Here is a 20,280-nt window from a genome sequence, read left to right on the forward strand (position 1 = left end):
TTTACCAATATTCTAGCAATATCACATCAGGCTTTTGCATTTTCTGTGTGAGGATATTTACTGAAGGTCATGTAGGTACGTACAGCATGAACCTTTTAAAGCATGTACACTGTGGGTCAACATTTTGTTTGCATATGTCTACTAATGCTTGAACAGCCAATATATAGCCATACATCTATTTCATTGTTTATTTATGTGGGTCCATACGGTGAAACAAATGTAACTTGTTTTTATGCAGACATTCATAAAACACGTTTTCAGACTTTTACTTTGCTTGACTTTGTAAATGTAACATATAGGATATATGTCAGAAGCCACATAAAAATATTACTAATGATTGCTACACACCCTACTTGAGTGTGATATTAATCTTTCAATCAACTGTAACGTTTGGTAACATTTGTTCAAAAGGATGATGCAAGAGTAGGTGTTAGGTCCTGGTAGATGAGTATATATGTCTCCCCGTTCTACCTTCACTGTCGGTGTGGAATGAAGTCAATGACGATGCTGCATACAACGTTCATCCTCCTCCTCAGCCTGGAACTTGGTGCAGGTTACTATAGTTTCAATTATCTTTACAAATGATCATAATCTGTGTATTGATGTTAACGTCTTAGCGAGTAGTTGTATGCAGAATGGGTGTGTTATTTGTAGCTTCGAGTATTTCGTCTTGCAGTTCTCAACAACAAACCTTGCACTTCCAACAATATTTATAAGCATACACTTTTTTAATCACTAAAAAAGTTGTACTCAGTTTTCAACTATTGAGGTCACTATTCAATTATCCACCCAGTTTGGTACTTGTTTTATAAATCAGACACGTTATCTCTGGCGTTCGGAACTAGATATATAGTTTTTATTCACTCGCACACTCTCTATGAAGTTTAACGCATGGTCTATTTGAAGGACATTTTGTCCGTTGCTGAACGCCACATTCAGCAATATTCCAATTGTATGATGGCGGTCGGTAAAATATCGAGTGTGGATATATAAGCATTTGATTCCACGAGATAAATGACTAGGTGCGTTTCTGTAATACACTAGTAATGGAGAGGGAAACTTAAAAACACATGATGTGGCCACCTTGCTTTGTGTTTTGGAGGTGCTTCCTTGAAGAAAAACAAAACATGTCATTACTCTGTACACGGCTTCCACGAACCGACAGTTCCTGCATGAGCAGAGGTCGCTGCTGAGCCTCTATCTGGGGGAGAAGGTTCTACAGCCAGTGACCCCTACTCAACAAAGTAAGAACTCGGGTAAACACACCTTTGTGTTTCTGTGTATGTTAAGTCTTTGATGTCAGAAAAGTATGCATAGGATGGTAATAATGAAAATAATGAAAAGAAAAAACTTAAAAACACATGACGTGGCCACTTTCCTTTGTGTTTTGGAGTTGCTTCCTTGAAGACAAATAAGACTGATGTCATTACTCCGTGCTCGGCTTCCCCGAACATTCAGTTCTGATGGTGATTTCAATACTTTATGATTGCTTTCAATTCATGAAAAGTATGTTGCCGTCGTCTGTATTGAACCGTTTACACTATCTCATGTACTTTGAATAATACAGCAAAAAATGCGAAAAGTATAAAATATGCACGTCTCTCCCCGCCATGTATTTATTTGTCTGAACTGGAATCTATGTTTTTTCAGGTGGAGGAGCTGTGTTCACTCGGTGGGGAAAGACAACATGTCCTTCAGGAAATGATGTCATGTATAAAGGTGAAACATTTGGGATAATTTTTCGGAGCGTCAAAAGGATGTAAATAATGTGGGTTTTTTTTAAATGGGGTCATGATTTTTTATGACATTTTAAAAATTGTCAGGGTGTCAGTTGAATCAAAGTAAACCCTGTAGGCTCTGTTTTGCCTTTCTTCGTTGGGACATATGAAATTAATTTGAAAAGGCCAATATCGAATATACCCCATTTCATGTATGAACAATCATGAATGTACTTTACACGAATTGTTTTCGATCAATAGTTATCGGTATATAAATCACATATTATTGTATTTTGGATAGATAATGCTGCTGTGCCTTCGATTCCAAATTTAATCTTGCACGGTTAAATCTACTGATAACCTAACTCTACACTGGAGACACAGTATGTTAATCTCCATTCTTATATCAAAAAAACTCATTGGTGTCAGCAATGTTATATATGGTGAGATGAGATGAGGTTTAACGTTGTGTTCAGGATGATTGCACTTGTATAGCGACGTGAATTCACACATTCTGTGTGTGGCTGCTTGTGTGAGCCCTGACTGATGCCAGTTGCATTGTGTTAGCCTACTGAGATACCATAATAAGAAGTTGATGAAATGACAATAAGGCTACGCTACATCAAACCATGCATAAATCCATGATAAATCCTGATCATCACGCATACATATCTGATACAACTTCAGTAAACACGCCATGCGAACATCAATATTTTTCAGTTATCCATTTACATAATTTCACTACTATTTTGCCTTTTAAACCCAATGGAATCTGTTTCTGTGAACAATCGAAATTGAGTATTCGCGGTCGTTGACGTTATATATTTGTAAAAGGGTAACCTTTCAGATTAAATATGATAAATAGAATTCACCTCTTGTCTTGCCAAAGACTCGGCAAATTAATTAACTAAGACTTATCAATGCATTAACAATATGATGAGCACAAGTATTCTCTAAATTGTTTGGTTTCCAGGCAACTATTTGATTTGACTAAAACACAAATAAATGCTTGTCCCTTTCAATCTCCCAGGTTATGCAGGAGGAAGCCACTGCGGGGCCAAGGGTGGACCAGGGACAACTCTGTGCCTTCCTGACTCTCCCATCTACGCCAAGCATACTACAGCAGGATCAGGCAGTTATCTTTATGGAACTGAGTATCAAGTTGAACATCCCTCTCTTCCACTGCGAAACATGATTCAACACGATGTACCTTGTGTGGTGTGCCGCAGTCGTCACAGGAGGAGTGCTGTCATGGTCCCTGCCAGCAATGCGTGCTTCCCTGAGTGGCATCTGGAATACAAGGGGTACCTCTTCGGGGGAGCCACTACACACACAGGTTCAAGTGATTACGTGTGTGTGGATGGAGACCCAGAACCCATAAGGGGAGGCCATGAAGACAAAAACGGACATCTCTTGTACCCGGTGGAGTCTAAATGTGGCGCTCTTCCTTGTCCACCATATGTTGATGGTTGGGAGATGACCTGTGCTGTTTGTACAAAATAAAACACTCCATATTGTCCAAACTATCTGTCAAGTATGTACATTAACTGTGTCTTACATACATCCGAAACACATTCAGCTTTCCTAAGACTAATGATATCCATTTAAAACTGTGAAGATCCGGGATAGAATAGGTCTTCAGCAACACATGCTTGTCGTAAGAAGCGACTTAAGGCGTTAAACAACAAACAAACCAAACAAACATACAATGTGTATGTAAGTTTATTAAGGTGCATGAGGCACAAAAGGCAGCATGTGGTCGTCTCATTATGTAAGGACAAACTGACCACGTTGACCAGTCAGTTCAGTTATTATTGCCTGAAGGTCATAGCTGAAAACTTATCGTCAATCCATAGAGAATACTACACTATTCTCGTTAGATACCACTTCTACGAAACGAGTGGACTTTCTATATGGTATCTGACCGAGTGAAAGCAAGGGTCAAATACCAGAGAATGTTCACGAGTGAACATTGACATATGCCCAAATATGAGCATTGTTGACATTTCTATGCATAAGCATAAACAACATGCTCCTACTGTTGTGTTTGCTAACATAACAGCATCGACGTTCAAGATGCTTTTTGAAGAATTTCTTCAACTTTTGGTAATTCAAGTGCATTGTTGTTAGTACGCAGCACATCTATCAGAAAATTTTAAAAGTCGAATGATTTGTATCGGAAATGTTCACGTTTAGTGATCTGGTCATGCTGCTGTGTATGTTCATTCATAAACAAACAACTTCGGAAGCACAAAATGTCACAAAATACGTTTCTAATGGCGACACTGATGGCACAACCGGAGCCTCAAACGGAAGTCTAGATATCTGTCCAGATAGTTTACACTGACTTCATTTCACAACGCTTAACCTTTTATGTTAAATCAAATTGAAAGTTGCGAAAGTGGTCGGGAGCGTCATTGGGACCCTCGATCAATCGGTAGACATTGCATATGGACAGCCTAAAAGCTCGATTATATAATATCTACAGTAGCTCTATGCATAACTAATATAGAATGCAGAGCGAATTTAATACGTGTGACGATCTTGTTTGGTTTAATAAAGTGTTGTAAATATATCTCGCTTTGGTAATATACCTTCACTTCTGCCATGTAGTTGTAAAACTGAATGACGAAAGGCGATAGTTATGAATGAAAAAGTACTCCCGTGTGACAGAGGTCACGGTTATCCATTCAAAATGAATAAAACGAGGTTCACCTTGTACGACACACGTGTGTCGTACGGATTGAGTATCTTGAAACCTGTTTTCTTCACCACGTGGCATGGGTAATAAAGTACTGGACATCATGAGGATCGATCCACGCAATTGGGATACGATGACGTGCATCAACCAAATCAGCGAGTCTGACCACCCGATCAAAGTCGCCTCTTACGACAAGAATAGTCGCCTTTTATGACAAGCATGGAAGAGCCATTCTATACCGGATCTTGACGGGTCTTTAAGTTTACTGGTGTACATCAGACACAAAAGGCAGCAATTGGTTGCCACATTTTGTAAGGACAGACGGACCACGTTGACCAGACAGTTTAGTTATTGCTGGCTGAAGGTCCTAGCTTCGCCACTGATGAGCTTCTGGTCAGTGTCATTACACAAGGTATTTAACATGTATGGTTTCCTAATTGATAAAGGGTCAGCATTGCAGCTTATCAAATCCAACGAATCCAACGAATCCAACGAATCCAACGTCGGCTTTTTGACAGCTGGTGCAGCTATGTATATGGTAGTGAAGACCAATTTCATTTTGTTCTTCCTTTGTGAAAATGTTTCACCCGGGTGTCCGATTTACCGTCACAGGTGGAGTGTGTCCATGTCCGTGCCAGGAGCGCATGCTTTCCTTCGTAGTATTTTGGAACGGTGTCTCTGCGGTAACTGGTGCACACCATAGATACTGTTCTTTTAACAGTTGATGTTTGAACACAGAAATGTACAATGAGCACAGCTTGTAATACGAAAAGTCAGATACAGAAGCTCACTGATCTTCAGTGTGGTGGGGTACTCGTTTGCGAAATGGTTCCTCATAATAGAGTCACATATGTTGTGTCGTTTTTACTTAAAAGCAATTAAAACACACCTGTGACGTCATTCCATTGTTTGAACGCTCCATTATCTTTCAGGAATAGAGAGTTGCTTGTCAACTGTACATTATCTTGAAGCAACATTTGAATTAATTTCCACTTGAAACAGACGGAACTATTTTTTTACATTTATTTACAAGTGAATATTTTCAGTTTTTTTCGAAAACTTCTGTCGCCAGCGCTGTTCAAACCCGCATCGTTAGATTTGAAAACGTGTAATTGTCAACCTCAGCTACTGCGGCACATGAAGGCATGATGTGAAATTAACTATTAAATATTTTCATAATGATATGTATATATTTTGTGTTAGAGCAGGTTACCCCCAACAATGTTCATATTTATAGATAGTTAGATAAAACTTTGACGAGAAAAAACAAATAAGGTATTATAAATATCGCTTGTTCAGGGCTCTATATTTCCAATTATACCCATCAGCATGTATTAACAATGTGCAACCGATTGATAAATACTAGTTTAGGACCCAACAAAATTATGAAGAGCCGTGTACCATGCATTGTTAATGTCTACTCGCCACTGAGCTTGGCGCACGTGCAACAGCGGCAGAGAACACATTCCTCGTGCATCACACAAGGTCGACTCACGCAGTATAAATACAGACAACAAAGAGTTCTGGTTTATTTTTTAAATATTTTCAACTACAGAATATTTGTCAAAGTGTAAAAGTAGGGATGAGTTTTAAGTAGGGGAATATCTTCGTGTAGAAATATTGAAATTTCCTCTGATTATGTAGGATAGATGGTAGCATTTACGTGCTTAATAGCTCCTTACCGATATGTAGTTCGCTTGGGACAGCACGTTTCAGATCTTGCCCCACGTGCGGGCACGTGCGTTTGTCGGCTGCATGCCGATTTAGTGTTTACAGTCGTGGGTCGTATGGTAAGAGAGCTCCGATTGGTTGGTGACAGACTGGATTAGCCAGTGGCTGCACCGTTTAGACGTGTTGACCCAGAGGTTACATGTCCTTGCGAGTATATAAGAGATAGGCGCGAATGCTCTCATTGTCTTGCATGATCTGGAAGATCATTAGGAGGGAGGGAGACCACACCAAATTACCGTGTTCGTAGGACGAACAATTCCCCAATCCCTAGTGATTTTAGGCAATAAAGATCTAAATTCTGTGGCAACTTTAGAATTCATGGGTAAATTGTTATAAAGCTGGGTTGGACGGGTGGATTTAATTAGGAAATAATGTCAGCTATGTGATGTAGTTACATTGACCGATCGTGTTCGGAGGACAAACAAATCCCCAATCCCTAGTGATTTTAGGCAATAAAGATCTAAATTATGTGGCAACTTTAGAATTCATGGGTAAATTGTCATAAAGCTGGGTTGGACGGGTGGATTTAATCAGGAAATAATGTAAGCTATGTGATGTAGCTACATTGACCGATTGTGTTTGGAGGTTTGGAAGGGTGGTTTGTTTTCATAGACTGTGTTAAGGATGTTGTAGGGATTAAAGTGGGTTAGTGAGGGGTTTGTTCGTTTGCTTTAGGCTGTTTAGTGTTTTATTTTGAGGGTATAAGTAAGTAGGATTTTTGAGTTAATAATGTAAATTTTAGTTAGGAATAGGATTGATTGATTTGTAATTGTTGTTGAGTTCGTATTTATATTTTGTTACAGTTGGTTTTTTTCGTTTTGTTTATTTTTCTGTAGTAAACTGTTGAAACTTGATTATATTTTGTTGTGAATCACCTCCCTACATCGAACGAACTGAGGTCGTAAAGGACAGACAGAGGGACATAGACACCTTCTTTAGTATTTTCGGCATTAATATCTTCAGAATAAAAGAATCACAACGCAAAGTCATGGTGTCCTAAAGTGCCCAAAGCCTGTCCTGTTACATTTTTGGTGCCGAGACCAGGATGTAGTGGTATTGGTGATTTATACTGAAATTTATTAATTGAGATTAAATTAAGGATAGTTTGTTAAAATGAATGCAAGTGAACAGGATTTTGACTTGTTCAACTTCAGTTTCTTGTCACCTCCCTCTGAAGATAGTTTTCATGGTCTTCCATCTAGACCAGGAGTATTTACTTCTACCCCTAGACCGAGTGGATTTACACCAGGGTCGCAAACATTGATAGATGTAGGGATGAATGCATCCAGTGCAAACATGTTCCCACAATCAAACTCAGGTTATCCCTCATTTTGGGACCAGAATGTGATGTGATGTGAGTACTCAAGAAGTAAACGACAGCAGGTCTGTTAGATTTGATATACCAGTAGATGTTAGTGAGGGTAATAGGTTACCATATAGAGTTAACCCCATTGTAGGAGGAAGCATTTATCCTTCTTCGCAGAGCAGTCGACAAGTAGATAGGATGGATAGCACACTCTGTCCTGATTTCGGAGGAAGACATGGTAGGCCCAGAGAAGAAACCTCCTCACGTTTTCTTTCTGATGGCAATGAAAGAATACCAAGCAGAAATTTGAAAATGACTAGAAGGCAAAAACAACCTGACACTTCCGATGGTAAAACTAGTGACTGGCAGGATTACATGGTGCATTTTGAGCAGGTCACCAACTGGAATGGTTGGAATGAGCAAGAGAAGGCTCAACAGCTCTAAATGAGTTTACGGGGGGCAGCTCAAAAGATGCTAAGCAGTTTAACCTTTGGGCAGTAGGGTGATTATAATGCCATCAGAAATGTCCTTCAACAAAGGTTTAATCCCAGGGAAAGGAGTGTTGCCTATCGTTGTGAGTTTCGAAACAGGAGCCAAGAAAAAGATGAATCAGTCACTGATTATGGTTATCAATTGCGCAGGCTAGCCCTTTTGGCTTACCCAGAAGTGCCATACATGGCTCTAGAGATGCAGATCATAGACCAATTTGTCACTGGGCTAACCTCATTTGAAATGAAAAAGCAAGTGACCTTTAGCCATCCACACACTCTGGATGAGGCCATTTCTTCCGCACTTAGAATACAAAGCAATGGAAGGCAATAGGGCTAGAAAACCTGTAGAAGGGAAAGTTAGTGTTGTTCAAAGTTCACCTGATCAAGAACATAGGGAAAAAAGGAACAGTGAGGTAGGACTAGGTGACATTTTGAAACTGATAGAAGAGAAGTTTAAAACTCTCAAGGGTTCGAATGGTCAGTCTAGGCTCAGACAAAAAGGTTGTTTCTATTGTCAGGAGAAAGACCACTTTAGGGACTATTGTCCAAAACTGCTGGCGAAATTAACTAAGAACTTAGCACTAACAGGGCAGACCGAAAAACATATAGGGGCTGAAGTAGAGGCCGTTGCTTCAGCCACTTGTCAGTCGATAGAGAGGCCATGTGCTGAGTTAGAGGTTGTGAGCCAAGTGGAGCAAGTTCCACTCCTACCAAATATTAGTATTACAACAGAAGTTTCTTCAGTTGATCAAGAAAAAGTACCTGTTAGTCTTCGGAATGTGCAGGGCGATCCTAATTTCCTGTATATGGATATCCTCTTTGAACAAAGGCTATTGTAGTACTTTGATTGATACAGGTTCACCTATTTCTCTACTTTCTCATGCTGACTTTAGAAGGTTGGGGTTCGAGGACTCGTTGCTCGTCCAAACGAACATCAACCTCACTACTGCTAATGGAAAGGATATAGATGTCAAGGGGCAGTTTACAGTTCAGTTTAGCTCGGGACGTTCAAGTTTTGAACAGAGTTTTGTGGTTGCTGACCTTGACAAGTTATCTGGAATCCTCGGCATGGACTTTTTGGAGAAATGTAGGGGCGAAATCAAAATTGTTAAGCAGGAATTGAAAACCCGCAAAGGCAAGATTAAACTGCACAAACTGAAGACTTACAACTGTTCGCGAGTAAGAGTGACAGAAAGAACCAAAATCCCAGCCCATTCTGAGAAAATGAAAGTTTGTAAAGCTGATACAAATCAGTTAGAACATGTCGGTGTAATTGAACCTAATAAGTACTGGCGGAATAAGGGTCTTTTTGTCGCAAGGAGTTTGGTTCAGTCAGACAGAGAACAGTTGGTGATATCAGTACTGAATTTTCAGTGGAAAAGGGGTGAATTTGGAACCATTATCAGTTATGGGCCCAGTGAATGCTGTAGATCAGACAGTGGAAGACTTACCTGTTAGTAAGGGAACCTATACTGAAAACAATATCTTCCTGAGCACTTGCAAACCTTAGTTGAGGCTAGTTCAGCTGATCTCTCAACGGAACAAAAACAGTCTGTGGCAAAGTTAGTTGGTGAGTTTCATGATGTCTTAGCTGACATAGATGGGTGCATTGGTCAGACTGACTTAGTGACCCATAAGATAGACACTGGGGAGGCCCATCCAATAAAGTTACCAGCCCGTAGGTTACCAAGTGCTAGCAAAATTGTAGTGGAGGAAGAGGTTGACAAAATGTTAAAACAGGGTATTGTAGAACCAAGTGACAGTCCCTGGTCAGCTCCTGTTTGTCTGGTTACTAAAAAGGATGGCAGTATTCGTTTCTGTATTGATTTTAGGAAGCTGAATTCCGTAACTTTACGAGATGCTTATCCTCTACCTCGGATTGATGATACACTTGAGAATCTTAGTGGGGCTCAATGGTTCAATACTTTGGACCTTGCTAGTGGATACTGGCAGGTGGAAATGGATAAAAGAACAAATCAAAAACAGCTTTCACCACTCATTTTGGGCTTTTTCACTTTAACGTGATGCCATTTGGACTTACAAATGCCCCAGCTACGTTCGAAAGACTGATGGACAGAGTACTCGGTACACTCAAGTGGAAAAGATGTTTGTGCTATTTGGATGACATTATTGTCTTTAGGTCGGATTTTGCCGGAGCATTAGAAAATCTTAGGTTGGTGTTTACACAATTGAAATTAGCAAAATTGAAATGAAAACCACAAAAATGTGTGCTTTTTCAAAAAGAAGTAGCTTTCTTGGGACATGTCGTATCCAAAGATGGTATCCAATGTAACACTGAGAAAACAAAAGCCATTGAATCATGGCCAAAACCTCTAAATAGGTCTGAGGTTCATAGTTTCTTAGGGTTAGTTGGATACTATCGTCATTTCGTCTAAGACTTTGCAAACATTGCTGCGCCACTCACAAGGTTGATCCGGAAACATGTTCGATTTAAGTGGGATGAGGATTGTGAACATGCTTTTCAAAGCTGAAACAAAACTTGGTTACTGCTCCCATACTAGCTTTCCCCCAAGATGAAGGTCAGTTCGTGTTAGATACCGATGCCAGTGCTTATGGCATTGGAGCAGTGTTGTCACAGGTTCAAATTGATGGACAAGAAAGGGTACTTGCATATGCTAGTAAAACTCTGAATCAAGCTCAACAAAACTATTGTACCACTAAGCGTGAACCTCTGGCTGTTGTCACTTTCTTAAAGCAATTTAGACATTTCCTATACGGACGTAGGTTCTTGCTTAGAACTGATCATGCACATCTCATCTGGCTTAAAAATTTCAAAGATCCGGAGGGAATGCTAGCACGTTGGTTAAGTGTCATTGAGACTTACAATATTGACATTCAGTATAGGTCTGGTACAAAGCATAAAAATGCAGATGCGTTGTCAAGGAAACCAACTCGAAAATGTAAGAACACAACTTGTATTGACTGCAGAGAGGAATCCTCTGCTGTGTTCTCTGATTCAGCCGGATCTGATCAGTCTGTTTTGTATTTGGAGGTACAAGTTGGGAGGCATGATCAGGAAACCCAGACGATCAATCATATTGCAATACCTACAAGTAGGAATATAGGCAATTCTGAAAACACATCTAATTGGCTACCCGTTTGGACTAAAGACGAGTTACTCAAAATGCAGCAAGACGATCCTAGTATCGGTCCTATTCTGAATAGATTAAAGGCATCAGCTGACAAACCATTAAAAACTGACATAGTTGATCTGAACTCGGACGCCAAGTGTCTTTGGGGTCAGTGGGATTCACTCACACTTCAAAATCAATTACTGTATAGGAAAACTTCTTTGCATGTAGGAGGGGAGCTTTTGCAACTTATTGCACCAGAAGCTATCAGGGAAGAAGTTTTCAGTCATTTACATACTAAACGTACAGCAGGACATTTTGGCAGAATATCTTCAGAATAAAAGAATCACAACGCAAAGTCATGGTGTCCTAAAGTGTCAAAAGCCTGTCCTGTTACACTCATAACTCTCCATACCTTAAAAATAATGGGCCTCAGACGTTCCCCTCTACGTAACGTACTCGATGATTCTATAATGAAGCGTCCCAGCCTTAAAGAAATGAGTCCAGTTGTAATCGTTCTGTTTATTAGTGATACAAGCCTAAGGGCAAGAGCCCTATTGTAATCGTTCAGTTTATTGGTGATCCAAGCCTAATAGGCAAGAGCCCTATTGTAATCGTTTCGTTCATTAGATATCCAAGCCTGAAAGGCAAGAGCCCTATTGTAATCGATCTGTTTATTAGTGATCCAAGCCCAATAGGCAAGAGCCCTATTATAATCGTTGTGGTTATCACTTATTTCTATTTATTATTTATTATTCCGCAGTTTGTTTTGTACAAGAGATAACTCAACAACCCATCATCAGCATCTTGATATCATGTGAAGTAGATTGCACAAAGATCCGAAGACTCTGTGCCCAACGTCCAATAGCAGGCAATTCCAAAATAATTAACTAAAAGCAACTATATCAGAAACCAATAGTCCATTGGAGAAAACGTATTATTTCTGAGAGGGGGTAACAAACTTGATCCATATAGCGGGAATTACTATGAACTTTGTACATTATTCACCAAGAGCCATATACTAGTAACTTTCAATCTAACTGATTGTTTTTGAGGGATGTGTTCCTTTGGTCACATGTATTCCGAATAAATAAGTTATGTACTTCAATCTAGCTTTGCAATAAATTGAGCTAGAGTTACAATACTTTCGGTTGAAAAGTTCTAGGCAGGCAGCCTAGTTTGAAATAATTCAAAAACAATAGGTGCATTTGTTTTTTGTCTAAACCGAGACAGCACCATGGGTCAGATATGATTTAATGCTGTAAGAATTTTTTTAGCTATTTCCGGAAATTAGACAATTGAAACACTAATAGTTTTCTTGTAAAACTTGTGACTTTATTACGTGTGTTATTAAACCTCAAATGACATAATTCAAAAACAGAAAGTACTAATACTTTTGTTATATATTGAGCTAGAACTATTTGACTAATTCAAGATGTTAAGTTTGCATACAATTTTCTTCCGGAACCAGAAGTGATGATTTCTTTAAGCATCTAGATGAGGATCTCATGGCAACATGTATCTCACTAAGAATAGCATCTACATGTACATGAGTTTACAGAATACTTTGTACGTGGTCCAACTGATTTACACACGCGGTCGCTGTCTGATTTTACGTCACATCAAAAGAGTTTGGCAAGTACATTGTTTTAGAATAAAAGGAAATTTAAAAGTCAATGCCAGAGAGGAATCAGTCTCGATTAACTTCCGAAACAAATTCCATTGGGCGTAAGTTAAGAATTAAATAAATGGATAATCTCTTCTCTGCGGAGCTGTGCAAGTATCAACATGTTACATCATTACCGAGGGCTGATCAATGTCCACCCAAAGTCATTTTGCTGGTATTTTCAAGCAACACTTAACCCAAATTGGACATTTAAGTTGTAGATCAACAAGAATGAAAAAATATATTTTAAGATCTATGCACAAAGAATCAGAGTGCCTAAAAACATATGCACAAATATATATGACCAGACGCATTACTTCAAATAGTCAACATTCGCTACATAATGGAGCCGTTTCAAGCAGCTTGAACCTTTAGTTTCAACATTTCACAACTTAAGATACAATCGAGCATGCCCTTTCTTCGAATCTTTCAAAGAGCGTCATACAGGTCCTACAGCTCAAAAGTTGTTTGATCAAGGTCAAAAGATTCAAGGCCTTGTAAAGCTTTCAGAACGTTTTAGGGTGCAGATGTGAAGGGCAGTTCTAAATTTGATTTTGGTGATTTTACTATGCTTCAGTGTAACGGAACAATGCTGATCCGTTCACACAGAAGGCATAGACAGCTTACATCGTGGCTCAAATATATACGACACATCTATTTTCCTATACCTGAGACAGTCCTGCTGAAAGCATCATCAATTCTCTATTGAATTACATTATCTCAGTGTAATCCTTCATTCGTCCTGTAGTACTGATAGTCAATATGTAAAGACGATTTCATCCGGCACCTGACATGTTGACGCACGTCGGATTTGTAGCTACCATAATGACCACCGTCACATCGCGCATTTAGACGTTGCTATCACATGTCCAAGGAGGGATATGTGATTTGTAGCTTCCACAATAGCCACCGTCACATCACGCAGTAACTCGTTGTTATCACACTTTCAAGGAAGAATATGTGATTTGTAGCTTCCACAATAGCCACCGCCACATCTCGCAGTAACTCGTTAATATCACACATCCAAGGGGGTATATGTGATTTGCCGCTTCCGTAATGACCACTTTAAGCACTCAGTCTGGTTGTGCTTATACCCGGCCGCCAAGACATTGGTGTACTGATGACTGACTTCCATGATATTGCTGTACTCATGACTGCCATGACATTTTTGTGCTAATGACTGACTACCTAGACATTAATGTGTTCATGACTGACCGCCATGATATATGTGTACTCATGACTGACTTCCCAGACATTGGTGTACTCATGACTGAGTGCCATGACATTGGTGTACTCATGACTGACTGCCATGACATTGGTGTACTCATGACTGACTGCCATGACCTTGGTGTACTCATGACTGACTGCCATGACATTGGTGTACTCATGACTGACTGCCATGACATTGGTGTACTCATGACTGACTGCCATGACATTGGTGTACTCATGACTGACTGCCATGACATTTGTGTACTCATGACTGACTACTATGACATTGGTGTACTCATGACTGACTGCCATGACATTGGTGTACTCATGACTGACTGCCATGACATTGGTGTACTCATGACTGACTGCCATGACATTGGTGTACTCATGACTGACTGCCATGACATTGGTGTACTCATGACTGACTGCCATGACATTGGTGTACTCATGACTGACTGCCATGTTATTAGTGTACTCATGACTGACTGCCATGACATTGGTGTACTCATGACTGACTGCCATGACATTGGTGTACTCATGACTGAGTGCCATGACATTGGTGTACTCATGACTGACTGCCATGACATTGGTGTACTCATGACTGACTGCCATGACATTGGTGTACTCATGACTGAGTGCCATGACATTGGTGTACTCATGCCTGACTGCCTTGACATTGGTGTACACATGACTGACTGCCATGACATTGGTGTACTCATGACTGACTGCCATGACATTGGTGTACTCATGACTGACTGCCATGACATTGGTGTACTCATGACTGACTGCCATGACATTGGTGTACTCATGACTGACTGCCATGACATTGGTGTACTCATGACTGACTGCCATGACATTGGTGTACTCATGACTGACTGCCATGTTATTAGTGTACTCATGACTGACTGCCATGACATTGGTGTACTCATGACTGACTGCCATGACATTGGTGTACTCATGACTGAGTGCCATGACATTGGTGTACTCATGACTGACTGCCATGACATTGGTGTACTCATGACTGACTGCCATGACATTGGTGTACTCATGACTGAGTGCCATGACATTGGTGTACTCATGCCTGACTGCCTTGATATTGGTGTACACATGACTGACTGCCATGACATTGGTGTACTCATGACTGACTGCCATGACATTGGTGTACTCATGACTGACTGCCATGTTATTAGTGTACTCATGACTGAGTGCCATGACATTGGTGTACTCATGACTGACTGCCTTGACATTGGTGTACTCATGACTGACTGCTATGACATTGGTGTACTCATGACTGACTGCCTTGACATTGGTGTACTCATGACTGACTGCTATGACATTGGTGTACTCATGACTGACTGCCATGACATTGGTGTACTCATGACTGACTGCCATGACATTGGTGTACTCATGCCTGGCCGTCATGACATTGGTGTACTCATGACTGAGTGCCATGACATTGGTGTACTCATGACTGACTGCCATGACATTGATAAGCTCATGACTGACTGCCATGACATTGGTGTGCTCATGACTGACTGCCATGACATTGGTGTGCTCATGACTGACTGCCATGACATTGGTGTGCTTATGACTGACTACTATGACATTGGTGTACTCATGACTGAGTGCCATGACATTGGTGTACTCATGACTGACTGCCTTGACATTGGTGTACTCATGACTGACTGCTATGACATTGGTGTACTCATGACTGACTGCTATGACATTGGTGTACTCATGACTGACCGCCATGACATTTGTGTACTCATGACTGACTGCTATGACATTGGTGTACTCATGACTGAGTGCCATGACATTGGTGTACTCATGACTTTTTGCCATGACATTGGTGTACTCATGCCTGGCCGTCATGACATGGGTGAACTCATGACTGAGTGCCATGACATTGGTGTACTCATGACTGACTGCCATGACATTGGTGTACTCATGACTGACTGCCATGACATTGGTGTACTCATGACTGACTGCCATGACATTGTTGTACTCATGACTGACTGCCTTGACATTTGTGTACTCATGACTGACTGCTATGACATTGGTGTCCTCATGACTGAACGCCATGACATTGGTGTACTCATGACTGAGTGCCATGACATTGGTGTACTCATGACTGACTGCCATGACATTGGTGTACTCATGACTGACTGCCATGACATTGGTGTATTTATGACTGACTGCCATGACATTGGTGTACTCATGACTGACTGCCATGACATTGGTGTACTCATGTCTGACTGCCATGACATTGGTGTACTCATGACTGACTGCCATGACATTGGTGTACTCATGACTGAGTGCCATGACATTGGTGTACTCATGTCTGACTGCCATGACATTGGTGTACTCATGACTGACTGCCATGACATTGGTGTACTCATGACTGACTGCACAGACATTGGTGTACTCAGGACTTACTACCATGGTATTAATGTGTTCATGACTAACTGCCATGACATTGGTTAATCCATGACTGACTGAAATAACATGTGTGTGCTCATGCGTGGCTGCCATGACATTGGTTTACTCATACCGACAATACTGACAACTCCTTGTCTCAAACAACAATACTGACAACTCTGTGAGTCTCATACGCCAATTACTGACAACTCCGAGTGCTTTCCCAACAACACTACGGACAACTCGATGTATATCCGACAACACTACTGACAACTATGTGTGCCTCCTACAACAATACTCAATATGTGTCTCCTACAACGATACTGACAGCTCAGTTTGTGTCTGTCAAGATCACAGATAATCTTGTATATTTTAATTATATGTTAGTACTTCAGATAGATGTATTACGGTATGGTTACATTAGTATATTAAGCTTAGCGAGTTGTTTTTAGATATTGTCAGGTAATACTATGGGAACAGGTTAGGTTCAGGGAAGCGTGACTGGGTACGGCTGATAGCTGGGGAGTTAATTGGTGTAACAATAGGGAGGTCAGGGGTAGCTTGGGCTTTGGGGTCAGTTTAAATAGCGGGGCAGGGTAATAATTTGTACAGTCAGCCAGAATCAGCATGGTCATGTAAGGCATGGACTAATATTGTGGGAGACTTCTACTCTGGTTGGCGTAAGTTTTTACATTTATTGTTTCATGTTGAATTGTATTTTAGAGGATAGAATTTTGAGTTATGTATTTTTTCCAAACGTAATTATATACACATATTGATGGTAATAGCGTAAAGCCACTGTAACAAATAACCACAACATGATCAAAGTATAAACAGTTCAACTCAGTAATATGTAAATCGGAGTATTGGTGCATGGCTGTATGTATTGTGAGGTAGTGACACATACCTCAGTGACTGTAATTGCGTATATTACATTGTAGTGTCCCGGAACTGGCCGGTTAACCTTAGAGTGCGTAGGAGGGAAGAACCTCCGATATTACGTAGGAGGAAGTAACAACCTCCAACATCACGTAAGGAGAGAAGTTCTCCGACCCAACGTAAGGAGAGAAGTATCTTCGTCTCCGTGGCACATCGTAGGATGAACACAGCCGTGGCATCCATGTAAACAGGCACCCCTAACTCCGTGGGGACAACATCGCCTGGGTGGAAAGATCACCATTCGTTATTACGAGGAAGAATTCTCGTATGAACTGCTCAATAACATCAGAGATTCTAAAGTTCTGTATAGAACTGTTGTGACAGTGACAGTGAAGTGGCTTTGTATCTTTTGGTTGTTTTTTTTTGTGGTTGTGTGTTGTTGTTGTATATATATACACACACAAAGTTTTACTGTGTATTAGTTGTGTTATTCTTAGAACATCTGTATTAGTGTTAGTATTTTTAGAAGTAGACTATTAGTATTAGGATAGTGTATCGTGATAGTTGTATTGTTAGTAGGAGATAGTTGTATTATTAGTAGTAGACATTTGTACTGTTAGTATTAAGATATTAGTATTAGTAGTAGGTGGTAGTATTGTTATTGGTAGGAGAAGCTAGTTTAGTTAGTTGTGTTAGTTAATTTGGTATTAGTTTGAATTTAGATATTGTTATTGGGATTTAAAATTACTTTAAGGGAGGGAATAAATCTGTATTACAACTTCATTTGTGGTTGTGGTTGATACAATACGTGACAGTGTCTCCTACAACAATACTCACAACTCCATGTGTCTCCAACAACGATACTGACAGCTCAGTTTGTGTCTCCTACAACAATACTCACAACTCCAAGTTTATCTCCCACAACAATACTGACAGATCCGAGTGTGTCTCCTCGAACAGTTGTGACAACTCCGTGTGTGTCTCCTACAACAATATTAAAAACTCCGTGTGTGACTCCCACAAGAATAATTACAACTCCGTTCGTCTCCTTGAACAGTACAGTCAACATCGCGTGTGTCTCCTGCAACGATACTTACATGTACGTGTGTCTCCTACATTCATACCGACATCTCAGTACAACAACACTGACAGCTCTGTGTGTGTATCCTGCAACAACACTCACAGCTCCGTGTTTGTCTCCTACAACAATACCAACAACTCCGTATGTGTCTCCTACAACAATACTAACAGCTCCGTGTGTGTCTCCTGCAACAACACTGACAGCTCCGTGTGCGTCCCCTGCAACAATACAGACAAATCCGTTCGTCTCCTACAACAACACTGACAGCTCCGCGTGTGTCTCCCACAACACCTTGTGTGTCTCCTACAATAAGACTGACAAATACGTGTGTCTCCTACAGTAACACTGACAACTCCGTGTGTGTCTCCTGCAATAACGCTGACAGCTCCTTGTGTGTCTCCTGCAATATACCGCTGACAGCTACGGACGTGTGCTATAATACGACAACATTGATGTCATGGATGTATACAACTCATCTCTGGCCCCTGACCTTTGATCACATTACCATCTCACAGAACATACTAATAAAATAAAATATGTTCAGTCATCATCTGTTGTCTACTAGGTGACGCTTAGGGCACGACAGAGTTATAGTGAAATCACTACAACAATACTAACAACTCCGTATGTGTCTCCTACAACAATACTAACAGCTCCGTGTGTGTCTCCTGCAACAACACAGACAGCTCCGCTTGTGTCTCCCACAACAATACTGACAGCTGGGTGTGTGTCTCCTACAACAATACTGACAACTCCGCGTGTGTCTCCTACAACAACACTGATAGTTACGTGTGTGTCTCCTGTAATAACAAAGACAACTTCGTGTGTCTCCTTCAATACCACTGACATCACCTTGTGTGTCTCCTACAATAAGACTGACAAATACGTGTGTCTCCTACAGTAACACTGACAACTCCGTGTGTGTCTCCTGCAATAACGCTGACAGCTCCGTGTTTGTCTTCTACAATAATACTGACAGCTCCGCGTGTGTGTCTCCTACAATAACACCGGCAACCCAGTCTGTGTCCCCTACAATAGCACTGATAGCTCTGCGTGTGTCTCCTACAATAACACTGACAGTTCTGTCTGTTTCTTTTGCAATAACACTGATAGCTCCGTATGTGCCTCCTACAATAATAACACAGACAACTCCGAGTGTGTCTCCTGCAACAACACTGACAACTCCGTGTGTGTCTCCTACAATAACACAGACAACTCAGTGTGTGTCTCCTACAATAACACAGACAACTCCTTGTGTGTCTCCTACAATAACACTGACAAGACCGTGTGTGTCTCCTGCAATAACACCTACAACTCAGTGTGTGTCTCTTCAGTAACACAGACAACTCCATGTGTGTCTCCTACAAAAACACAGACAACACCTTGTGTGTCTCCTACAATAACACAGACAACTCCGTGCGTTTCTCCTACAATAACACAGACAACTCTTTGTGTTGTATCCTACAATAACACTAACCACTCCGTGTGTGTCTCCTGCAATACCGCTGACAGCTCCTTGTGTGTCTCCTGCAATATACCGCTGACAGCTATGGACGTGTGCTATAATACGACAACATTGATGTCATGGATGTATACAACTCATCTCTGGCCCCTGACCTTTGATCACATTACCATCTCACAGAACATACTAATAAAATAAAATATGTTCAGTCATCATCTGTTGTCTACTAGGTGACGCTTAGGGCACGACAGAGTTATAGTGAAATCACTACCACGAAGCCAACACATGAGGTCTGTACATAATAATTTTATTTCGGTTCGACTAATCCTTTACTGCCTGATGACTGATGTATTAGACATTCTGTGTTATTATGACTGCTGTGATTATACGACAAACAGGCCGTTCAGTGGCTCTTCCTTTTAATTCACTCACTATCCCGTCTTGTATGTCAAATAATATTAAAATCAAAAGTATCACATACACAACATAAGGGAACCAGAATTCACACCAAAATGCAAACGTTTTA

General features: G+C 40.6%; 2 protein-coding genes and 1 pseudogene across 2 annotated transcripts; 2 read left to right on the plus strand and 1 right to left on the minus strand.

Annotated features, from left to right (window-relative positions):
- Window positions 1-489: 489 nt before the first annotated feature.
- LOC139455203 (uncharacterized) lies at window positions 490-3,221 on the plus strand. Its single transcript, XM_071236750.1, has 3 exons — window positions 490-553; window positions 1,651-1,719; window positions 2,749-3,221. Exons 1-3 carry the CDS (start codon window positions 490-492, stop codon window positions 3,219-3,221), a joined length of 606 nt encoding a protein of 201 aa, XP_071092851.1.
- Window positions 3,222-7,263: 4,042 nt separating this feature from the next.
- LOC139456008 (uncharacterized) lies at window positions 7,264-8,786 on the plus strand (annotated as a pseudogene).
- Window positions 8,787-13,540: 4,754 nt separating this feature from the next.
- On the minus strand, window positions 13,541-16,056 carry LOC139456009 (uncharacterized). The gene is made up of 2 exons (XM_071237528.1): window positions 15,451-16,056; window positions 13,541-13,648 (listed from the first exon to the last, which is right to left on the minus strand). The coding sequence occupies exons 1-2, from the start codon at window positions 16,054-16,056 to the stop codon at window positions 13,541-13,543; spliced, it is 714 nt and encodes a 237-aa protein (XP_071093629.1).
- Window positions 16,057-20,280: the final 4,224 nt, after the last annotated feature.

This window comes from Haliotis cracherodii, unplaced genomic scaffold, assembly GCF_022045235.1.
Source record: "Haliotis cracherodii isolate W230 unplaced genomic scaffold, xgHalCrac1.p SCAF_11, whole genome shotgun sequence".
NCBI lineage: Eukaryota > Metazoa > Mollusca > Gastropoda > Lepetellida > Haliotidae > Haliotis > Haliotis cracherodii.

Excerpts from the sequence above, each read along its gene's own strand:
- LOC139456009 (XM_071237528.1), bottom strand. The coding sequence starts at position 16,056 with ATGGCAGTCAGTCATGAGTACACCAATGTCATGGCACTCAGTCATGAG. Across the intron at positions 13,649-15,450 it reads AGCACACCAATGTCATGGCA|TGTGATAACAACGAGTTACT; the intron begins GTCAGTCATGAG and ends CTTCCTTGAAAG.
- LOC139455203 (XM_071236750.1), top strand. The coding sequence starts at position 490 with ATGAAGTCAATGACGATGCTGCATACAACGTTCATCCTCCTCCTCAGC. Across the intron at positions 554-1,650 it reads CAGCCTGGAACTTGGTGCAG|GTGGAGGAGCTGTGTTCACT; the intron begins GTTACTATAGTT and ends ATGTTTTTTCAG. Across the intron at positions 1,720-2,748 it reads AAATGATGTCATGTATAAAG|GTTATGCAGGAGGAAGCCAC; the intron begins GTGAAACATTTG and ends TCAATCTCCCAG.